This window comes from Tympanuchus pallidicinctus, unplaced genomic scaffold (assembly GCF_026119805.1).
Source record: "Tympanuchus pallidicinctus isolate F22 unplaced genomic scaffold, pur_lepc_1.0 scaffold19, whole genome shotgun sequence".
NCBI lineage: Eukaryota > Metazoa > Chordata > Aves > Galliformes > Phasianidae > Tympanuchus > Tympanuchus pallidicinctus.
The window spans coordinates 7,593,851-7,617,857 of NW_026294710.1; the positions used below are offsets into that span (position 1 = coordinate 7,593,851).

A 24,007-nucleotide genomic window follows, 5' to 3' on the forward strand; every position below is an offset into this window, starting at 1 on the left:
TTACAAATGTAAGCAAGACATTATCTGTTTTATACTGTACTTAAAATTGTGTAATTTTTCTTCTCATGAGTTTTATATCCTTAAAATTAACTCATTAAGAGTCAGGCTGGGATCAAACTTTGTGAATTTTATACCACCTAGAAAGAGAATGTAAAGGAAGGCAAAAATCATCTACCTGAATCAAGAAGAGATGATCAGAAAACAAATCATAGTTAATGTGATATGAAGGAAAAACTCTTGAATTGCTAAAGTTAAAACATTATTTTCTAAGAAACAGTCAGTTAATGTAATAATAAATACTCAAAAAATACCTGAGAACTTATGGAATGATGTTTACTAATATGAAGTTGAATTAGCATGTTAAAAAAACCTGAGGTATTTATTTTAATCTAGCAGTACATTGAACAGCACATTTTTTTCATGACACTAGAAAAATATGACTTTGGTATGAAGGAAAACTTTTTGAAGTAACTTTCATCAAGAAATAATACACCTAAATTCCTGCAAAAAATGTAAGATGCTTAAAATATTCAATTACCATTGACCTTAAAGCAGTTGGATTACTTGAAATCATAAATATTACAGGAAACTATTCTAAGCATCTTTTTTATTACTGGTTTAAGCCTGTATTATATTCACCTAATATATCACTTTGCCATAAGAGTCTGGCATTGTCACCATCAGAAGATTTTTACTCTCCCTGCCGAATGGATTTGTCGATGGCTAGAAAGAATAACTGTATTTCTATTACCTAGCATAACCTTTTAATTTCCTTTGATAAACCCATCCACAATATCCAGTCATAATATACAGGCTTACAGAGATTGTGTGAGACTAATTACAGCTCTGTCTCCTGTAGGCAAAGACAAAGTCCCACTACAAAACTAATCCCTAATTATTTTTTAAAGCAATTTTTTTATCTTAAAACAAGTCCACTATTATAGGCGAATGCGGGACCCCTCCACGGGATGTGACAAGACAGGCCCTCTCCCAGCTCTATGATTGATGTGTGGCATGTGCCTTTAGGGGCGTAGACGAAGCACATAAAGTATATAAGCTAGAGTTCACGTGCAATAAATGCCATTTTGCTGTTCACCATATTGGTGTGTACGTGCAGTTATTTGGTCCTGACCTGGTTAGGGTTAGTAGCGTAGGAGGCAATGCAACAGTCCACTTTAAATCTTCCTGTATTCAAGTCTTCTTTTATGGCCTGAACACAAAGTACTTACATGGTATTACAGCAAACGTAATACAGAATGTTAATCAAACATAAATGCTGTGAGGAACCAATTGTGTTTGGCAAAATTTATTGTGTCTTCCTGGTTCCTTCTGCATGAGATGGCAATTGATAGAAATAAAGAAGCAATGTTATTAAGGCTAGTCTGAGAAAGTCTAACAACTTTTTGAATCCCGCAGGCAGATTTGTGCTCCTATCAGCAAACTGCACACAATCATTTTTCCACCAAAGCCCTTTGTTAATCAAAACTAATCTGCTGAGTAAATACTGTGGGAAACAGTGTATTTTCCTTTTCTCTATCAAAATTTCATGAGGTCAGAAAATTTTCAAGTAGTTCTACCCCTAAGCCACATATATAATGTCAGAAATGCTCCTTTAAGTCCAAAATCTGGTAGACAAGGAGGATAAAATAAGTAAAGGTGTCTCTACTGAGAGATATCATGGAAAAAAAAAATAATAAAAAGAATACATTTCATATTTATTAAGCTAGATCCTTAGATTCTGTAAGTTGGTTTCTGTAAATTTATTTATATTAAGGTTAAAATCAAATATATGTTTTTACGATGATGAAATGTAAAAATTCTCTGGAGCATGAGTCTTATGGGGAGTGGCTGAAGAAAGAAGCTCAGAAATGATCTTATAGCTCTCTATAACTACCTGAAAGGAGGCAGTGGTGAAGTGGGTGTCAGTTTCTTGTCCCAGATAGCTAGCTAAAGGATGAGAGATAATGGCCTCAAGTTGTGCCAGGGTGGTTTAAGATGGATGTTAGGAAGAATTTATTCTCACAGAGTGGTGAGACATTGGAACTCATTGATCAGGGAGGTGGTGAACTCAATATCCCTGGTTGTTCAAGAAACACATAGACGTAGTTTGGTAGGAAATATTGGTTGTAGGTGGATGGTTTGACTAGATGATCTCAGATATCTTTTCTAACCTTGGTTATTCTATGACTCTAGGATTCTATGAAATATTTTTTAAAACAAAAAGCTACTAAAAGTGACTGATAGAACATTTGTGGTTAATAGGAAACATTACTACTCAGAAATCCAGTGCTTGCATGAAAAGGACGTATAATGAGATCAAAACATGAAGACCAGGCACTCAGTTTTTGAGGAAATTGCTCATTTTGCCCATTAGGTAGAGAAATATGTAGTAATTCTCCCAGATACCTACTATCAATTACTGAATAGTCATCTGTTATTTCTGTCCTGCTGAAGCTAAGGTCAATAAATCATGAAACATAATAAATATAAAATTGCATGTATGAATAAAGTGAAAACAGTACTAGCAAAGTGAAAACCAAATCTATTCTCAAACCTTAGCAATCTGTCAAGATTTGGAGGTTCAACAAAGAAAACGACTGTCTGTACATGACTCTTTACATAGATTGATAGTGATAGATCGATAGTGATAGGGGAATGGTTTTAAACTAAGACAGGGGAGGTTTAGGTTAGATATTAGGAAGAAGTTTTTCACACAGAGAGTAGTGACACATCAGAACAGGTTGCCCAAGGAGGTTGTGGATGCCCCATCCCTGGAGGCATTCAAGGCCAGGTTGGATGTGGTTCTAGGCAGCCTGGTCTGGTGGTTGGCAACCCTGTCCATGGCAAGGGGTTGAAACTAGATGACCCTTGAGGTCCTTTTCATCCCAGGCCATTCTAGGATTCTATGAAAAGACATATTGTTGGGATAATTTAATTTGCTAAATTAAAGTATCTTACTGATTATCTGTGATGACAGAGGAGCATGCAAATGCCTTCTGAACATTCAAGTTCTCCTAACTCACTTTCAGTAATGGGCGATGACTTTCATACTTACATTCAGCAGCTGTTCAAAAGCGTAGCTAAAGCCTTTTTTGTAATCAGTAATTCCTTTAGCAGAGATTTTATCCACAGCTTCCTTCAGCTTCTTCTTGTTCCTCACATTAGCTTGGACAAGATGATTAAAGCAACTGACATTCTGAGCATTATTGTTAAACTGTGAAATAAATAGAAATAGTATTAAAGACACAAATATACAATTCATTTAATTTTCTTTTCTAGATGTGTAAGTAGTAAATGTTGATGTCTGTCTGGTCCAAGATATGAAACGTGACACCTGGATATTAATTTCCACTGTACTGTGAATGTCCATCAGTGTTTGTGATTTCAAAATTGAGCAATAAAGATACTAAAAAAGTCATTTGGTACTTCGTTCTTTGTTGCAACCCAATAATTTCTACAATAAGACAATGGAAAAATCCCATGAATTTTGTTTCAAGCTCATATAGTAAAAGAAAAATAGAATTAGGGAAGTCAGAACAGAAATATGAAAAAAAATTATATTAATTTTTAATCACTGAAAATGTTGATTGAATTATCAATTTAATATCAATTTCTATACTGTATGTGTTAATTTATGGCTAGCCTGCTTAATAATAAAACTTCAAGGTTGTAATAAATTAAAACAGATAGCTTGTAGAAAGCCAAACACACTCTTAGGAAAAAGGAATAATGAGAGTACAGCTGTAAAAAGGAGAATATTGTTAAGAGCAATGCAAATTTGTGTATTAAGAAAACAAGTATTTAAGCTCTATTAGCAATAATAAAACAAACAAACAAACAAACAAACAAAACTACATCCTGAGAAATTCTGTCATCTATGAGCTCGTGATTTTAATTAAAAGCATACAGAGAAAAGTTTTTATGTGCAAAATTATTTCTGCACGATCAGTTTTTGGTCTCTATATAAAGGTACATACACACACGCATATATATACATACAAGTGTGCCTCAGAAGAAAGAGAAAGGTAGAAATATGTTTAGCTTGTTAGCTATCTGAGGTGAAAACTTAGTGAAAAACTTTAAAATAACTTTAAAATCAAGGGGTTGTTTAGGTTTAAATCTCAATACTGTTACTTAGTTCAGTGGGACTGCATAGAAAATAAGGCAAATAAGTTCATGGGGTTCAATAACTGCTCAGACTAGAACTCTTAGATTTTATACTTTCATACTTTAGAAAACTATACATAAGACAATTAAAATTAATATTTGTAATTCTGACTTACACAGAATTTACAAATTCAGTTGTATTACAGGAAAAAAAAAACAGTTTTATTCTGCTTTTTGCTTAAAATTAGGTAGCAAATATTACTTTTAGAGCAGGCAACAGAGATTACTAATGAAAGATATGAAATTAAATAAAGGGATTTCTGTAACAGAAAAGCACTAAGAATTATATACGTATGGAAAGCATTCTTTATTCACTATGCAGTTGTATGTCAGGAAATAGAAACATTTTTATGTAAAAGACAGATTTAATTTTCATAATACACTGACTATAAATACAGCATCACGTATCTAAATAATATCCACTAATAGAAATAAGAAAACTGGCTGTAGTAATGGTTATAAAAATTATTTTCCAGTACTCCCACTGTCATCATGCATACTTCATTTTTAAAATAAATGAAAATATGGAATTGGATTACAGAGGTGCACATTTTCAGTTTGAATATCCTTTAATGTAACCCACATTTCCCAGAAAAGAAGGATTTTGGTAAGGACTGACTCTCTACTGCTATTAAAGTATAATACTCCCAGCTAGACTCTAGACTCTAGAAGTTTTATTTGCGTGATTTTAAAACCTTTATAATTTATAACACTCTTCCCTAGGACTCAAACAAGTTATGGTCACTCATTTTTCTATTTCCCCTCAGTATCTTGATGTGGTGATACCTACATGCTGTGTTTCAGCAGCACATTTAGCCTGCACAACAAAACCACCAAATGATCACGCAACTGTAATCAATTCACTCTGACGCAAAACACTGACACGCTCAATTGTGTTTCTTGCTGAAGTAGCCAATAAATCACTGTGTGATCATTAGACACACAGGCCATGTGGTAGTGAAAACATAGTGCTGTGGAATTATTTCAGCTTGTCTTGATCTGATTTTGTAAACATGGCACAGAAAAAAAGATACAATTTCAAAAATACAAGTTCTGAAAATAAATTGTAATTGTGAATTGGGATTACAGTAGAATCACAGGAAGAATAAAAATGCTGTCAAAAAGTATCTCTGCTCTACAAAAGCCCATTTCACCTGAAAAGAAAATTTGAAACCATCTTTATCAGTAACATTTTAATACAAATTATTCAATCAGCTGATTTCAATGGTTACTGGTGTTTCATTGAAGGCTTAGTGATAAGTGAAATTTTCTCCCTAAAATGCCACTAACAAAAAAATTCCAAAATTGTCCCTTAGCATTCCTGCAAATGTTATCAAGGCAAGTATTTCTATGAAGGTCAGATATCTAACATATGGATTGGTAATTACAGATATAGAAATGATATTTCAAAAATTAACAGGAATTCTGGATTTTTTTATTTTTTATTTTTATTTTTTAACAATTAACAAGTAACCTCTACTGTATTTCCATGTGTTTTAAACCAAACAAAGAAAAAAAGGTCAAGGTCAACACAGCTGCATTTACAAACAGACAAATGTTGATGCAAAATAAAGATAGAAATATCACATTTATAGAATAGATCACTCAGTGTCTGCAAAAGCTACAATTAAGAAAATCTATGAGCAAGCTGCTCTGAAATACATTGAATGTTTATGTTAACATCAGTCAACATAGCAGATGAGGAGAGCTTATGAGTAGATAAAGGAATCAGTAAATGGAAAAATAATCCTACAAACTGAACGCTTACCTATTTGCTAGGAGGTGAAGGAGAGTTTCATGACATAAATGCAACTGATAAAAATGTGTAAAAGGGGGAACAAAATTCAGGGCTACAGTTAATGAATCTGAAATCTAGAAACATACTGAAAGAGTACTGCTTTTTAACCAGTTGACCACATTTCAAATACCAAAACTATTCATAACTTTGAATTAGACCAACTGAGACAGTTTTCAGTAGTTTCTGTTACACTAACATGAAATATGTACAAACAGAGGCAATAATAATATTTCACATATTCAGGTAACAAAAGATGAAATGTCTGCAACTAGCCTTTGACTATTAACTGGTTGCATTATTCATCTTGTAAAAACAGTGATAATGCTTTTTAAGTTTGGCTTCTTTCTTCAAAATCATATAACATTGTATTCAATCACTTAGTATCTTACAGGAAGAAAGAAAATGCAGCATTTCAAGAAACAATTCAGAAAGTTCCCATTCATATCAAATCAAGTCCTATCAAAGCTTTAAAACTGAAGTAACTGTAACCCATACTTTATTGAATAAAATACTCCCAATGAATCTGTAAAAAACATCAATTGGGTATCTGTCCTACTGGAATTTCCTTCTAACTATTGTAGTATAGATAAACATATGCCATAAAAATGCTATTCTGGTAAAGAGAAAATATGTAGAATATTTGTAAAATGCCATGGAATGAATAAGTCACTTTCAAAACAACAAATGACATTTGGAGGCAAACCATTCAATTATTAAGATCTAAAGCCACCTGTAGAGTATGCCAACAGCAGTGACAGATTCTACTTTGTCAGCTGTATAAAAAGCTCATTCCTGTACGTAAGCAAAACTAAGCGGGCTTGCCACAAAACACTTGGAAATTAATAGCAACAAAATAACGTTAGCTTTTATTTCAAACTACAGAGAAGTATTAATATAAGTAATTTTGTCTTGCAATTATATAACACCATAGAGCTAGCTGTATATTTTGAATGTATTCTTTCTCCCCATCCAGATAATTTACATCCTTCTGTAGTGTCTGCCTTTCAGGTCAGGCCTGAGGAAATCTGGGGCAACAGAACCCAAGTCTGTTACTCGAGCAATAAAGGAGTGAGATAAATTAATCTAGTTGGCCTTAAATGATCACTACAATTTTTGCCCATGTATTGGGAAAGTCAACAACTTGAAAGATAAATTATTCAATTCGACATGAAAATCTGAACAAGATTTGCATTTAACACGTCTTAAACTTTGTCCTTGAGAAGGTCAGAAATGGAAATAATAATCTAACAGTCCTACAGCTTTACTTTCATCCTTCCAAGAATCCAGAGACTAATTTGCAAAACCAATGAAAATTATAAAGTAAAAATTATGGAGTGAAAAATATAAGAATGGGAGACCTTTGCCATTTGTTAGGTAGTGTTAGTAAGCTGGAGGCTCCTCCAGGCACACAGACCTCCACAATTCACTGTAAAGAAGTTCTTGCGGAATATTCATGCAGAACTTCCTATGCTGCAGCTTATGCCCGTTTCCCCTTGTCCTGCCTCCATTCACCACTGAAAAGAGACTGGCCTCACCACTATGGCCCCCACACCTCAGATATTTATAAACCTGGATCAGATTCCCTCTCAGTCGTCTTTTCTCAAGGCTAAATAAACCCAGTTCACTTAGCCTTTCTTCATAGGGGAGATGCTCCAGACCCTTCACCATCTTTGTGGCCCTCCGCTGGACTCTTTCCAAGAGATCCCTGTCTTTTTTGTACTGGGGAGCTCAGAACTGGATGCAGTACTCCAGATGAGGCCTTACCAGGGCAGAGTAGAGGGGGAGGATCAACTCCCTCGACCTGCTGGCCACGCTCTTTTTAACGCACCCCAGGATGCCATTGGCCTTTTTGGCCATGAGGGCACACTGCTGGCTCATGGCCAACCTGTCATCCACCAGGACCTCCCTGGGCAGCATCTTCCAACACCTCACCACTCATAATGTATATAATATATAATATACATTATATTATTCCTGTACATATTGTACTCTTCCTAATATATTACATATATATATATGTATACGTATATATATACGTACCAGACTGGTTGTGGCTCTGGGCAGCCTGGTCAAGTGGTTGGTAACCCTGCACATAGCAGGGGGGCTGAAACTAGATGATCACTATGATCCTTTTCAACCCAGGTCACTATGATTCTAGAATTACTATTCAACCTGCATCTACCCAACTTGAGGCTACTCCCTCTCATCATATAGCTAGTTACACAGGAAAAGAGGTCAATACCTACCTCGCCACAACCTCCTTTCAGGCAGCTGTAGAGGGAGGTAAGGTCTCCCCTGAGCCTCCCCATCTCTAGATTAAACAGTCCTAATTCCCTGATCATTCCTCATAAGACTTGTGCTCCAGACCCTTCACAGCTTCACTGTCTGTTTCTGGACACCGTTCAGGGCCTCCATGTCTTTCTTTTAGTGAAGGAGACCCAAAACTGAACACAGTACTTGAGCTGCAGGTTCATCAGAGCAGAGTACAGAGGATGATTGCCTCCCTGGTCCTACTGGCAACATTATTTCTGATACAAACCTGATATACTGTAGCCCCCTGAGCACACTGTCGGCTCATGTTCAGCCGAGCATCAACCAATACCCCCAGATCTGTTTTCTCTACGCAGTCTTCCAGTCACTCAGCCCCAGATCAGTGCAGGACCTGGTACTTAATCTTGTTAAACTTCATCCAAACTGGCCTCAGTCCAGCTATCCAGCCTGTCCAGATCCCACTAAAGGGCCTTCCTACTCTCAAGAAGAACAACACTTCCCCTCAACTTGGTATCATCTGAAAACTTAGTGAGGGTGCATTCATTGTCTAATGATCATCTCTTGATGATTACTAAAGACATTAAGCAGGATGGACCCCCAACACCAACACCTGGGGAATACCACTTGTGACCAGTGTTTTGCCATATACCATTAAAATACCAGAAATTCTTAAAGCATGAATTCTTATGAACAGCTTGTAGCTGAAATGTCTTCAAAATGCACATAAAGCTGATGCAATTCATACTGGATCTTAAAGCACTGCAAGAGAAAAATGTCAATTTCACAGACAATGTATAAATTGATGAACACTTCTAACTCTCTTCTGTACATCCATTTACCACTTTCCATATATCTGTAATTATTCATTTCATGAGAAATACAATGCATCTAAATCAGCAACCCAATGTCACTCATTCTTTTGGCAAGCGCAGGAAGTTATATAAATCCATATTAAAAAATTTCTATTGATTCTGCTTCTTTTATAAGAAGGAACCCCAAAGCACTCTGTTAATTGCACTTAGTTTTAACATTACATGCAACATTAGAAAATAAAACAGGCATTGGAAACAGCAGAATTAAGAAGAAAAACTACAAAGAGTTAAGTAAGAGGATTTTTGGTGAAAATACATAACTAATGGTGCTGACTATATTGAAACATACCATTTTGTTGCTGAGATTTTGTTGAGACAAATAGTATTATTGTGTTCTTTGTATCTGTTGTTTGTTTTCATAGAGATAATAGGAGGAATTACTTTCAGATCTACCTTTGTAGTATCTTGAGGTGTTTGTCTTAATCACAAAGCGGTTATTATTTTTTCTGATAGTCAATACTTTTTTTTTTTACTGTATCTATTATTTTCATACATTAATATATATATATAAATAAATATGCTTATTTGTATGACATGATCAAGAAAGCAAATATTATCAGATGCGATCTGGACATGACACTTATCCACTACGGAATCTAAGGAATGCCACAATTCTTGGCATTCCTAGCAGTAATTTACGTGAATGCAAACCCTTGAAAAAGAAATTGAGGAAAGCGGTGATAGCACTGAAATAAATTTGAAAAACAGAAAAAGTTTTGTAAATCATCTCATTGTTTGAAAATGCTAATAAATTAAAACATAAATACAATTAAAAATAAATACAAACATGCTAATTATAAATAATTATTTAATTATTTAATTAAATATTTTAAATTAAATATTATATATAAATATATATATTATATATTTATATACATATAAAATATATATAAAAATTAATTATTTAATTATTTAATTATTTAATTAAATATTTAATAATAAATTAACAAAAAATGCAGAAAATTTGCACAGGTTTTAGTCACTAGGTGGCACTGCAACAAAAACATTTGACTGTTCTTGCAAACGTTACCTTGGAATACAAAATATTGCACTTCTGGCGAAATACTGCACTTCTCGTGGATTTCATTAGTGCCTTTTCTAAACTGCATAGATTTCTCATTGAAATTAAAACAATTACTTCCGTGTGATGAGTAAAAAAAAAAAAAAGGAATATTATAATCCAGAAATATCTACATGCTGAAGGCAACTTCCACACACTGAACAGAAGAGATCACAGCTCTGAGAGAATGAAGTTTTCTTTTCCACTCAAAGGGTCCACAACAAGCATCATAATTTCCAATGGCTTTACAAACCAGGTTTGCAATACATATAAGGGAAGAACTGTAAAAGCTAATATTTCTCAACCAAGTACCTTTCTGCATCTCTAAATGCTGTAGAAATGAAAACCTTTTTATTGAACTATAAATACTGTATCTAAGTAAAAATTCAGATTGTCCCAACCATCCTTATCTGCTAACTCCCTAAATATATTCTTCATTTATGCTAATTAACTCATTTCTTATTTGACATATTTTTAAGATGTTTTTTCAGAATGAAGTGACATTTCTAAGCTGAAAAAAACCCACCCTAAGAAACAAACAAAAACTCTCTACATCCCAATATTACATGAGAACTTACGTTAAATTGCTTGCAAATTCCATATTCTAAAACATTTAGAAATGTTTCTATTATGTAAAATCAGATAAAACTTGGACAAAACAATGATTCCAATGCTTAAACTTGCTACAAAGATTCTAAAATAACAAGACTATGATAATTGAATAAATCAGAAATATCACTCTGAGAATACTGAAAATTCAGAAAAATATAATGAGCTCACTGAAAACCTAATCAGATATACTGCTGCTGATTTTCAGTCTGACAAGGTTTGTTGCTATGCTACTTCTACCTTGCGGCTAAATCAGCTTGGTGACCCAGTTGTAACTACACATATTAAATAAGTAATAGTGAAATAGATCTGATTTTATCAGGCTTTCCTCTTGTAATTAAATCCAGCCTTGCTGCTTTCTGGCTTTTTTTTGTTTGTTTGTTTGTTTTTTGTTTTTTTGTTTTTTGTTTTTCTGCTGCTGTAGTCCTGGTAATAGGATTTTAGGGTTAATCCTAAGAATAACTAAATCCTGAATAAGGCCATTTGCAAGCTAAATTTCAGATTGTGATGATATAATTATATATCACAACCTTTTTGAGAATAGTAAGAATGCAGTTTGCAATGTTTCATTACCATGTAGATATCAGTATACAGAAAATTAGAGACAGTTCAAACTACAACAATTTATAATTTGACCTAGCAAAAAATATATGATGTTAAAGTGCATATTTTGCTATAGAATAACTGTATTCTCCTATCTTACGACTTGCTTGTAGATAATTTTTTTTATATATAGTACAACTCTACATATACATTGTAATGGAAATGTAAAAGCCTTATTCCAATGCTCAGTGGGGAATATTGTATTGAAAGTATATTGCAATAGTATATTGCAAGAAACATCTCAGAAAGGACTAAGTAGTGGACAAAAATATGTTCTCAGTTAATTTAGTTAACCTTTCTAATCAGTGAAATTATCTGCACATAGATCAATGCAAATCTCCCGCTAAGTACAGCAGGATTTATGCTCAGATTCCATGCTGTGAACATTACGTTTGCAACAGAGAATGTCAGTGTTGCCCGTAGGTCTTTCAGCACAAACTCATTTACAGACATTCCATGATGTTGTGGCTATATTAGCATGTACTCTTGTTTAATGAATATCACATTTCTGTGTCCTACTGAAAATTTATGTACTGTAAACTTAAGCACTTGCCAGAGAAATCTCACAGTTCTCACTATGTCAGAGCTGTAGGGCTGTAATGTTCGTTGTATGCCAGTGCTCCCCATACAGTATGAGAATGTGTAGCAGGAGATTTTCTAGAATGTGATTTTATAAGTATTTTTATTAACTTCATTCAGTCAATTTTGAGTTGTTTAGAACATGCAACACCATTGACCAAAAAGGTCTGGATATTATCTATAAATTTGCTGGATATGTACAGTTCCTATTCAGACATCAAAAGCAAAATGGATGTTTAACTGATGCACTGCGTGATACAACAGGTGGATGATGCAGTGCCAGGCACCTAGCTGGGGGAGGGCAGGGGATTACAGTGTTGCCTCCTAATTCTCAAGGCTTTCTCTAAACTTGCCTGCCACATCTCAGGACAGAAACGCTCTTCCTGGTTATGCAGGTTTCCTGGACTTAGCAAGCAGTACAGAGGCCATGGCAGCACACTGCTGAACTGCAAGAGGCTGCTGCTAAAGCTGTGAGACAGGCTGGAAACGTGTGACTCTACAAAGCATGAGACTTGAGAAGTCTGTGCGTAGTTCATTCATGTCCTGCCTAAGAGTTCTTTTACATTCGCATCCAGATAGAATCTTGATATATATGATTTGAAGTTTTCACCTGCCAAACAGGGGATATTTATAGGAAATATATTTTTAAAATGAGAGACAGCAAACAAATAGCTTCCACCTTGTCCCAAAACTTTTGGACAGCCTGCATTTTTCTCTTGTATCATTAACATTGTGAGTCATCTCTCTCTCTACCAGAATCACTAAAGCCAGCACAGCCTGGCCTCATCAGAACTGGTAAGGAGAGTTCTTGTTTAGAGAAGAACAAACTTAGTACCCAGGTCCCCCTAATCATTGTCTCCTGGTTCTGATGAATCAGACATGCACTTTTGGTCCAGTATTTGACATGCCCCAGTCTTTAGCAAGACCAACTTCACTGAAAGTTAAGAAACTGTAAGTAGACGGTAGATTTATTAACAAGTGAACCAAGACCTACCACCTCATTTTATATACTGCTAATATAGTCATTTTATATACTACTAATCTATTAGGGAGTGGGATTTATTCTGGATATGACAGAAGCCTGTGCCATGTGTTGTTAAAAGTCTGACTTCCTGACATTTGACAACTACAAGAGAAGACACTAAAAATCTGTATTGATGCCCAAAGCAATCCCTCAAAGTAGGAATGGAGGTGACTTTTCTAGTGATCTGGAATTGTAAATTACACTCAGCAGTAATAAATGTACAGTTTCCAGCAACATCCCTGCCCCTGACATCCTACATTAGAAATTCAGATTCTAATTTCTATTTCCTTTGTCTCTTTTTCCACTCAACTACACTATTCCTTAGAATTAACTCTTGTGACAAAAGTAAAATATAACAGATCTTGTTTTAAGATTTTCCCTATTCCAACACATTACATTATTCTTCCTTCTACATATCCTTTGGATATTTTTCTTTCATAGCAAACTAAAGCTGTATTTAATAATACAACATTAAAAATATAGGAAATGTTAACACAGCAAATAGTAACACAAAAGAAAAAACAGAACAGTGTAATTATTATGTCTCTAATCTCCTTACACATATGCTTGTTGTTTCTATGCCCTTTAAAAACACAAAGGATTTACTACAAAATATCTTAAGAAACTAAAATGAGGAATGGGATGAATTTAGGAGCCTCAGGGGTGAACAACTGTGAGAAAGAAACAGGAGAAAGGGGAAAAATTGCTGGTCATGTGTAAAGAGTTTGCTTGCTTGGCCATACCTTGCATCTCATCAGTACAGTCTGACCTGTGTTCTTATTAAACTTCTTCTCTACCTCTTTTACTAAGTGGGTCTCCCATGTCTACATGTGTCTGTGCATAGGAGTGTGAGTGCAGCAACCACAACCAGGCCTGAAGTGGAGGGCCTGCACATTTGTGCTGCAGCAGCTGGAGGGACTGAAGTGAGTGTCGGCTGGACAGATACTGCTAAACTTTTAAGTACATAGGGAAAAGGAGAAAGTGTGCAGTAAATATTCCCTGTTTATAAAGATGAAAGCTAATGCATTGGTATCATATAAGGATGATGAAGTGCCTTCCAATGAATTGGTAACTAGAATGGATAACAAACAGCTATTTGGGATAAACATATACTCAGTAGGATAAAATGGAAAAACAAAACCACCACCAACAATGACAAATGCATTCTAGATTTAAGGCCAAAAGGGGCAATGAGATGATCTAGTCTGATCTCCTGCACATTGTCTCAACAAACACATATCACTAGCCCTTAGAACTCCTAATAGATCCTTAAAAATAAGCCAAACCACTTAATGGTAAATGTTTGCTTAAAGTGCATTTTCCAGAAAAGCATTAAATATTGATATGTATAGGACATACATTTTTCCCTTACAAGTTGTTAAGATATATTAACAACTTATATGTCGCTTAAATTTATTGGGCTTCAACTAGTGATTCTTGCACTGCTTACATGTAACAGTTATGAAAGTCTATGGATGCAAGAGTTTTCCTTGGTGACAGCATTTCTTAGCTACTATCAAATTAGTTCTCAGCCTGTTTATTTATGAACTCCAACATAATCTCTCAAAAATTCAAACCGCTTTTCAGTTGCTTTTATAATGGAGTTACTGATGTTCATCAACACTTACTAAATTTTTATGGAGATCAACCAGTGGATGTGAGCACAGTGAGGTGGTGCATTTTAGCAGCGGTGACAGCGATGTGGAAGACAAGCTATGTTCTGAATGGCCATGCACAGCTCTCATAACATGAAAAGTGTCTTGATCAACTTCACTGTGTGAATTGGCTAATGATGGTGACAGTATTAGCAATAGGTTTTTGCAGCTGAGAATTTGCTCTATCAAATAGTGTTACTGTGCCCTTTGTATATTCCTTCTTTGGGAAAGAATAGCTGTATGTATCAGTACAGGTTGGGACATGAACTACTGGAGAGGAGCTTTGCAGAGAAGGACTTGGGGTCCTGGTTGGCAATGAGCCAGCAGTGTGCCCCGGTGGCCAAGAAGGCCAGTGGCATCCTGGGGTGCATTAAGAAGATCGTAGCCAGCAGGCCAAGGGAGGTGATCCTCCCCCTCTACTCTTCCCTGGTCAGGCCTCACCTAGAAAACTGTATCCACTTCTGAGTTTCCCAGAGCAAAGAAGACAGGGACCTCCAGGAAAGAGTCCAGTGGAGGGCCACAAAGATGATAAAGGCCTGGAGCATCTCCCCTATGAGGGAAGGCTAAGAAAACTGGGCCTCCTCAGCCTTGAGAAAATAAGATTCAGAGTTGAGCTTATTGATGTTAATAAATTTCTTAAGTGTGGGAGTCAAAGGGACAAGGCCAACCTTTTTTCAGCAGTCTGTGGGGACAGGACAAGATGAAATGGCATAAACTGGAGCACAGGAAGTTCTGCATCAATATGCGAATGAACTTCTTCACAGTGACGGTGATGGAGCACTCGAACAGGCTCTCAGGGAGGCTGTGGAATCTCCTTCTCTGGAGATATTCAAGATCTGCCTGGACACCCACCTGTACAGCCTGCTTTGCAGAGAGGCTGGACTAGATGATCTCTAAAGAACCCTTCCAGCCCCTACAATTCTGTGATTCTATGATTCTGTATTTTCTACTTTCCATGGACATAAAGAGAAGGTATTACTTTCAGAGCAATGTACATACTATTCCAAGCACGCTTGAAATATTTAATATACATTTCCCAAATGATACTTTTAATATTTTTTTTTTACATTTTTATGAAGGCTAAGCAGTCACACCGTTTCTGTTAGCGTGTCTGTTCCTATAAGTTGTGTTTTCATATGTGTGGTTTTTCCTACCTCTACAGATTGGAAGCTGTAATACATTCCCTTAGCAAATCACAGCCTACTCACCATCATCAACAAATTACACTCTCTGCGTCAATATTTGAAACCAAGTTACTAAATCATCGCATGCTGGGATGGAATGGCTGCCCCTATCATCTACCACTTATTGCTATCAAAGCATATAACTGGATTAGTGGGAAAACAGCTGTATTACTCATACATTTAAGCTCTTTCTAACAGCAGGTTTTCTTTCTGCAACAAAGCACAGCTATTCAGATAAAAAAAAATGCAAATCCCAGAGGAAATCATGACATATTAACCCTTGGAATTCTTTATATGACTTAACATTCATTCAGCCCTTTTTCCCTAGGTAAGTGCAAGAACTATATTAAGTCAGTAGAACTAACATATTTTAGCACTTCTACTTTTAAGCTTTTTGCTTCCCAAGACTTCTATACACACCAGGCAGGGTTGATTAAATTGTACTGTCAGTTTCTAGAAGTGATTGGCATGAGCTTAAATCCATGCCTCAGTTGTGGGTATGAATCACCATGCATATGGGTTTTGTGGGACAACATCTTGGCAGAGGTTAGCAGTAAAACAGCTCTTTAACTAACTCAAAACCTCATTACTAAGCACTCTACGGTTATTAAATCTAACAAGACATAAAACAACTGTTGATTTCTTGGCCAAAAGATGCAAGAGGGAAAGAAAATACTGTAGGTAATTTCCGGTGTTCATATATCAATTCATTAATGTTATGTAAACTGAAAATTAGTATCTCGGTTTTCTCGTACTTAGCCAATGAAGTCTGCTCTTATGGATGAATGTTATATAAAGTTATGCATTTGCATATGTTTCTGTAAATAATCCTAAGAGCAAATACTACTGAGAGTGGTAATTCATCACCTTCTTTAAGCAGTGTCCTCTCTGACGCTTAACTTTGATTTGAGGCTTTGCTTAGATTGTGGAAAAACTGAACAGCCTAAGAAAAGGGAAAAATCCTAAAAATCCACAAATATTGATGTTTATACCTTGAAAGAGTACAACCATTTGTTTTCTGTCTGCAACAAGCGATTTGCTTTCTGTTACAGAAAGAAAACAACAGAATAAAATTTCACAATTTCACTACGTAAGTCATCAAAACACATGAAAACATGTTATACAAAAACAATTGCAATACCGATAGGATTTAATATGGAATTTTAAATTATAAATGTGCAATAACAAATAACACTTTATAAAATATTTAGAGATGGTACATTCTAGTATCTACATTTCTGAGAGCACTGTATTCCTAAGATGATGAATGTAGGTCAATGGAAAAATCCTCTTCAATTCTGCAGTCCAACATCCAACAGGGTCCTCTAAAGGAATATGCTCATTCAAAGAAGCAAGGTCGTTACATATTGCCAGCTACCAACCACTGATAAAATGTACTGCAGAATATTTTCACAGATTTCCAGTCTTTTTTTTTTTTTAAACAAATCTCATCCACTGTGAAAGCACTGAATGTTAACTAATGAAATAATCTAAGTCTAAGACTTTCTGCCTCAACATTAAGATATAAAATTTCTGGTTAGCTGGGATTAAATGAAGGAAAGAGTTTGGAAAATTGTGAATCAGAAGGAATTGTGGGTCCATATCTTCCAATGGCAAAGACTGGTATAGCTTCATTATTGTTAGTAAACAGTTTCCATCAGTTTAGTATTAGAGTGTTGACTATTTTTAAAAATCAAGAACACAAGAACAAGAGCTAAGCTGTCTAACGTCATTACACGAAGCTGATATTCTTTAAAAAAAAAAAAAAATGGAAAAAATTTCTTTCACTGCAATTTAGATTAAAAAAAAATAATCTTATCCACTATTAAAATTTTGGAAAAAGGAAATGTCATTGCGAATAAGAGCTTCTCTCTACTACTTGGGAAAGGTCTAGCTAGACTGACAGCAAAAGATGAAGCAATAAGTGGTGTTCAAAGAGATTTCTGATAGTGATATTTCAGGTCTTTCTCCCTGCAGGCTGGCTACAACACATCTGTAGAAGTTGAAAATTGCCTCCAAAATCATTGCAGAGTTACTCACCATGCAGACTGTCTCTTGTCATTAAGAGTATGCCAGCACTCCTATCCTAAATCCTTAGAATCAAAGCTCTACAGTTCAACAACTTAATAAAGAACAAAAAAGACTTCCCTGAAGCTAGACTATGACATCCAAGGTATGAGTCTGAAAAATGCAAGTAGCTCATACCAACTTCCCCCTCCCCAAATTTTGCCTTCAGCCTTCTTGAAAACTAGGCATTTGCACTTTAAATTCCATAGAAATATTAGAATGACTGAAATGCCACTTCAAATAAATAAATAAAAAGAAAATAAAAAGCTATTACAAGGAACTATTTAAAAACTCTATCCTACAGGAACTTAAGTTTTATGACTAATAGTCAAGTTTGTAGTAATCACACACCATACTGAAGTTTGAGCCATGTTCTGAAATATCTCAGCTGCTGAAAATCCAACCTCAAAAAAGCCAGTAGCTCCTTCATTTGATATCAGTAACAACCCTAATGTCTTTGCACAATACCATACATACACTATCCCTGTGCATGCATTAAGTCCCTGCATGCATTCCCTCTCCTATTATATTGCTTATTATAATGGGAAACATTGCTTTGGTACCACCAAATTATGAATTTTAGAACTTCTCAGGAATATCTTCTTGGCCCAGTTAGATGTACAACTGTCCATCTTCTTTTGTGATGCATCAATTAACGCAAGTACCTCAACTGGCTGAAGTCTGAAAGAAAGAATTCTCCCTTACCTCCTCTGTATCACTCTGTCTTAAAAAACAGACTACTGTACAAAAAAATGAAATGAGGGGACCCCCAGGAAACTATTCCAAGAGGATATGAATGTACCGAACAAACAGAAGATACGTTAAACAGACCTCTGTATTGGAAGGGAGACTTTGGCTATGCAGAGGTTTATTTAGATGAATTTTGCTTTAACTGCTTGTTTACTGTAGTTGATTGGCCTTTATAGAAATGCATTCCCATGAATTTATGGCTACTATGAATCCTGTTATTTCAAGAAAATAGTCAATTGTGGAATTTTGCAATATTTTTTAAGCTTCCTAGCAGGTTAACACTCCAGCATCTCAAATCCAGCATTGAAAATAGTTTCTTCACGGCTTTGTTGACAATTCAGGTTTTGTTGAAAAAACAGATACTCACTGAAACTACATTCACAAAGTCATCATCAGACAAGGTCTCTAACATCTCAATGACTGACGTGCGGATCAGCTTCAGCGTCAATCCACTGACACTCCCGCTCCTAACAGAAATCCATAGGGTAACAGAAAAGATGACTTTTAAGCAATTTATTTTTTAAAAGAAAATATAAAGCACCAACCAGCACTCTCAGCAACCTTTACACTTGACTTTTCAATCATTCTCCTGAATTATCCAACAAACCATTAGTGTTATAACATTATTAGAATAAAAAATGAAGTTACTCAAAGCTAAAATCCTGTGGCTCAGATTGGGTCGTAATGATGCATTATTTTTTTCATTTTATTGGAGAGATTTTTTTTTTAATCTCAACCAATGCATTACATAAACATTTTATATTCCTACCCAAAAATTTACAGATTTAGATTTTTAGACACTCAAATTGCAGCTTGTTAAATTCAAGACATAATGTGAATGTAAAGTATAGAAAAAACAAATGCTGATAAACCTTACTCCAGATATGTAAACACCACATTTAAAAGCATGAAAGGCAAATTTTCTTACTAAGCATTTTTGGTCAGCAAAAGGTGATTTGTCTGATACATGAAGTTCAATGTCTCCTTCAATCCCTTCACATTAGCTAAAGGAAAGAAGTCTTATCAAGGTGAGGTGAGAAGGTTTGGTTTTTTTAATTTTTTTTTTTTTTTTTTTTGCTAACTTTCTACACTGCATATAATAAATATCTCAGTATACATATCAAACACTGAATGAATTTTTTTACTTGAAATCACAAAAGGTTGTTGAAGGTTGTTTTGTTGGTTTTTTTTGTACTTTGTGATACATTATTCTTTTTCGTCCTTACAAAATAACCTAACTTAAATAACTTGTCAATAAGAACAAAAAAAAAAAAAAAAAATCAAAAATGTATCATTTACCAAAAAAAATTCCTTTTTGTTTTATTTCAGATTTATTTAAGTCTATCTATGCAAATCATTTCAATTCCTCAGGAATTAATGATTTATAGGAACTGAGCTTCAAATAAGTAAGTAAAGTAAGTAAAATGTGAACTCTGCATAATTCTCACCCTTCAGGCTCATGAAATGATTAAATCCACTTTCATGCTTCCAGTAATTTGCTTCTGCTTTTGTGTTTTACATCAAATCTTGGCATGCATGTGAGAAATTTTCAACTTTAGTAATTATTAAGAAGATGAAAGTAGAATAATATCAAAGTGATTTAAAAAACACTTCCTTGTACATGGTTCAAATAATTTTCAGGTTTGTTTTGGTCTTTTGGAAATATATTTTCCTATGTTTGTTTGCCCACGGCAGATTTTTGATCCTTGCATACAAGGACTTCTTAATTATCTCTTCCTTTCTTTCAGTGTGCAGGGATTTGTTCAATAGATCTGAGTACTTTTATCTCTGTAACGTCAACATTCAGATATTAAACACTTACGCGTCAACTAAAATAAGCATGTCTTTGGGAGATGCAGCTCCTTGGATATACCTGAAATAAACAGAAGATATGAATGAAAACAGATTTGTTGGGTGTGATGGAAGATCCTTTGAGATCTGTAAATTAATCCACTTAACCAAAAAATGTCCTCCTATTGTAACTATTAGAAAAACGTGTTGTCATTTTCTCTCTTGCTCTGTCTCCTAAAAAAACCAAAATTCGAACTATAACAGGAGAACCTGGAAATAGGAATATAATGTCCAAAATTCAGTGCTTCCACATGTTGATAATGAAAAAAACATGAATTCTATTTCACACCTAAAGGTCTTGATGACAAACAAATTATTGCATCAGCACAGCTTAGGGAAAAATACTTCATTCATTGAAAGAGCACATTCAACTGGTACAAATCAAGTATCAGTATGCCTCAAAAAGCTTACAGAAAAATATAAGGAGAGACAATCCTACTATTCTCTGTCTTTTACTGATATGTTGATTCCTTAGCTGGTCTAAACCACTGAGATTTCTTTGTAAGTACTTGCAGAAATTTGGAAAATTGTCTTATTCTGATAATTCAAATTACATTTGATTTTTACACAAATTCCTCATTTTATATGGAGACCTATTTGACAGTTATCCACCTATGAAAAAGTCCATGTAATGCAACAATATGATATACTATATTGGATATCACAAGAAATATAATCTGAACATTGTTTTTTTCAGAATAGTTAACTGAGTTTATTTAAAGAATATTGCAGTATCTGTAAATAGAGACAATTGTGAGAACAAAATGTTTCAGTGTCATAACCAGGAAGCAAGAGATGCATATACATCACTTCTTTAAAAAAGCTTACCATGGTCTTCTGCGAACATCATATAGATCTATTTTGTTTGGAGTTCGACTATTATCTACCCACGGGGAAGCTAAATAGGAGAAAAAGCATGTATCATCATGTAGAATTAATTTAAGACTTTAGGTTCAAAGACTTAAAAATATAATGAACAAACATCACAGACTTTGTACTACAAAAATATGAGTGTCAACATTTGGAATTGATGAAAGACCTATATTTCTGTAATAACTTTTTGAACTATAAACTGCTATAAATTGAAACATGTAATACAGTGTAGCAAAAAATATATAGAACATTTTAAAGGGCCAAATTATGTCGAGCTATAGCTATTGACTGCACTTAACCACTGAGTTAAATGGGGCCAGAATATTAAGTGAAGCATTTTAGAATATGAAAAGAACTATTTCTGATCAAGAAAGGACTTTATTTTAAAAACATTTATTGGTCAATTAATGTTGTATGTAATAAGATTGTGCTTATCTAAAGCTCTATTAGGTGTCTAAAACATTAAAATTACCCACTAACTCAAGAGAGCTCTACCGAAAAAGGCAATTTAGAAAACTGACAAGAAAGTGTCATCTTTTCTGGAAATAATAATAAATAAAAAAAAGATGGAAACATCTGTGTCTCTGTAAGGAAAATGCTAAGATTAATAACTTTTTGTAAGCATTTAATCTAAGCTCTACCATGATTTTCAGCAAGGGTAGGCATCTTCCTCTTATGGAAAAAGAAAATGAGTCTTTTAAAACCATTTGACAGCTTAATGAACACAGAAATGTGAAAAGTCACATGAAATGAGATAATGTTCTGCAATTTTGTCTCTCACTGTATGTCAACAGCACTGAGAGAGCTATTTTCTGCTGTTAATCATTCTTCTGTCTAGGAAATAAGGAAACCTATAGGCAATTCCAAGATGTTTTCTGAAACAAAGCAACCATCTAAAATAAATGGGAAGAATTACGACATCTCTATCCATGAACATAAAAGAAAATTAGACTGCTTAGACTAGATGCAATAGATGTCTTTTCAAAATTTATTTTACTAAACGAATCCTTTCTAAAGTGACCACAGTTTGAGTTGTTGCATCAGTTACCAGCACATTTAAACAGAACATAATCCACAAGATATTTATCAACATAACAGCCACAGAGAAGCTGTGTACTCTGAGCACTAAAGAATCTCATGCTACAGTTGTATTGGATATGAACTCATGCTACAATGGCAGGTCCTTTGTGATCTGAAGGGAGAAAGGTTTGAAAGTTCCAGATATGGGAGAACAGAATTTTTGAGGCTAATAAATTTCATTTTTTAGTAATTTTCTAAAATTATATATTATATTATAATAATATTATATATATAATATATATATTATATATATATAATTACTTAGGTTAACAAAGCTTCAATTCATCAATATCTCACGAATCTGAATCCATGGTTAGAACATGTTCAGACATTTTGTGTCCATCCAGACTAACTTAGCTGTTGAAATTCCATCTGAAAATCTGTCTATGAAATGAACTTTCCAGGACTTGAAAAATTTACATTGAATTCACGGATTTAACATTGTAAAGTAAGAAATGTAAATCAAGGTACTGACTTACATAGATCTATCTTTGGCCAAACCAAAGGCTTTTAACAAAATATGCAATAAAAGACTACGTCCTAACAAATATGTCCTTAACCCATATCTAGAACAGTCTTTATGAATAGAGAATTGTATGAATGTATCCATCTGGATTTATTTCAAAACAAAAGATAAAATATGATATACTCTGCTAGTGAGACTCTTAGCAATCTCCACTAACTTAAATTTTTTATTTTTTTTCAATGCTATTATTTTTCTCTTGTGAGAAAGGTAAGGTTTACTCCTTACTTTATTCTCCAATGCATATAAATGATAATTCAATGAGAATGAAGGGAGCTGAAGGAGAGTGCTTCTGACATCAACATATCTTGCTTTAACAGTAGATACTGACATGGATATTTAGAGGTTCCAGGATCAATAAACATTAAATGAACATTTTATCTGATACCACAGCATTCAAGAAAACGACAGTGTAACTTCACATACTATTTTGAACTATAATCAAACTTTTCTAAATTTTAAACTAAAATTTGATTACATTTTTTATGTAAAAGATGACAATATGAGAAATGATCCAGGTAATTTTTTCCTGCAAAATCTGAAATCTACTAAAATATGATTGGAGCCCTCAGTACAAGAAAGACATAGAGATCTTGGAAAGGGTCCAGAGGAGGGCGACTAAGATGATCAGGGGGCTGGAGCACCTCCCCTATGAGGACAGGCTGAGGGAGTTGGGCTTGTTCAGCCTGGAGAAGAGAAGGCTGCGGGGTGACCTCATTGCAGCCTATCAATACCTGAAGGGAACCTACACCCAGGAGGGGAGTAAACTCTTCAGAAGGGCTGACAACAGCAGGACTAGGGGAAATGGATCAAAGTTGAAGGAGGAAAGATTTAGGTTGGATGTTAGGGGGAAGTTCTTCACAAGGAGAGTAGTTAGGCCCTGGAACGGGCTGCCCAGGGAGGTTGTGGATGCCCCGTCCTTGGACGTGTTCAAGGCCAGGTTGGACGGGGTCCTGGGCAACCTGATCTGAATGTGTATGTTTGGTGGCCCTGCTAGGCAGGGGGGTTGGAACTACATGATCCTTGAGGTCCCTTCCAACC

At 34.8% G+C, this 24,007-nt stretch overlaps 1 protein-coding gene across 12 annotated transcripts in view; it reads right to left on the bottom strand.

Moving 5' to 3' along the window:
- CACNA2D1 (calcium voltage-gated channel auxiliary subunit alpha2delta 1) overlaps positions 1-24,007 on the bottom strand; it is a 354,437-nt gene that overhangs the window by 74,521 nt on the left and 255,909 nt on the right. For all 12 annotated transcript variants that reach the window (XR_008206210.1, XM_052680848.1, XM_052680846.1 and 9 more), the window contains exons 8-11: positions 21,319-21,388; positions 20,462-20,512; positions 19,007-19,106; positions 3,056-3,214 (exon numbers count right to left, since the gene is read on the bottom strand). Coding sequence is in view for 11 of the 12 variants with exons in the window: in XM_052680848.1 (XP_052536808.1) it covers positions 3,056-3,214; positions 19,007-19,106; positions 20,462-20,512; positions 21,319-21,388 (380 nt within the window). In the remaining variant the exon portion in view is untranslated. The remainder of the gene's footprint in view (positions 1-3,055; positions 3,215-19,006; positions 19,107-20,461; positions 20,513-21,318; positions 21,389-24,007) is intronic.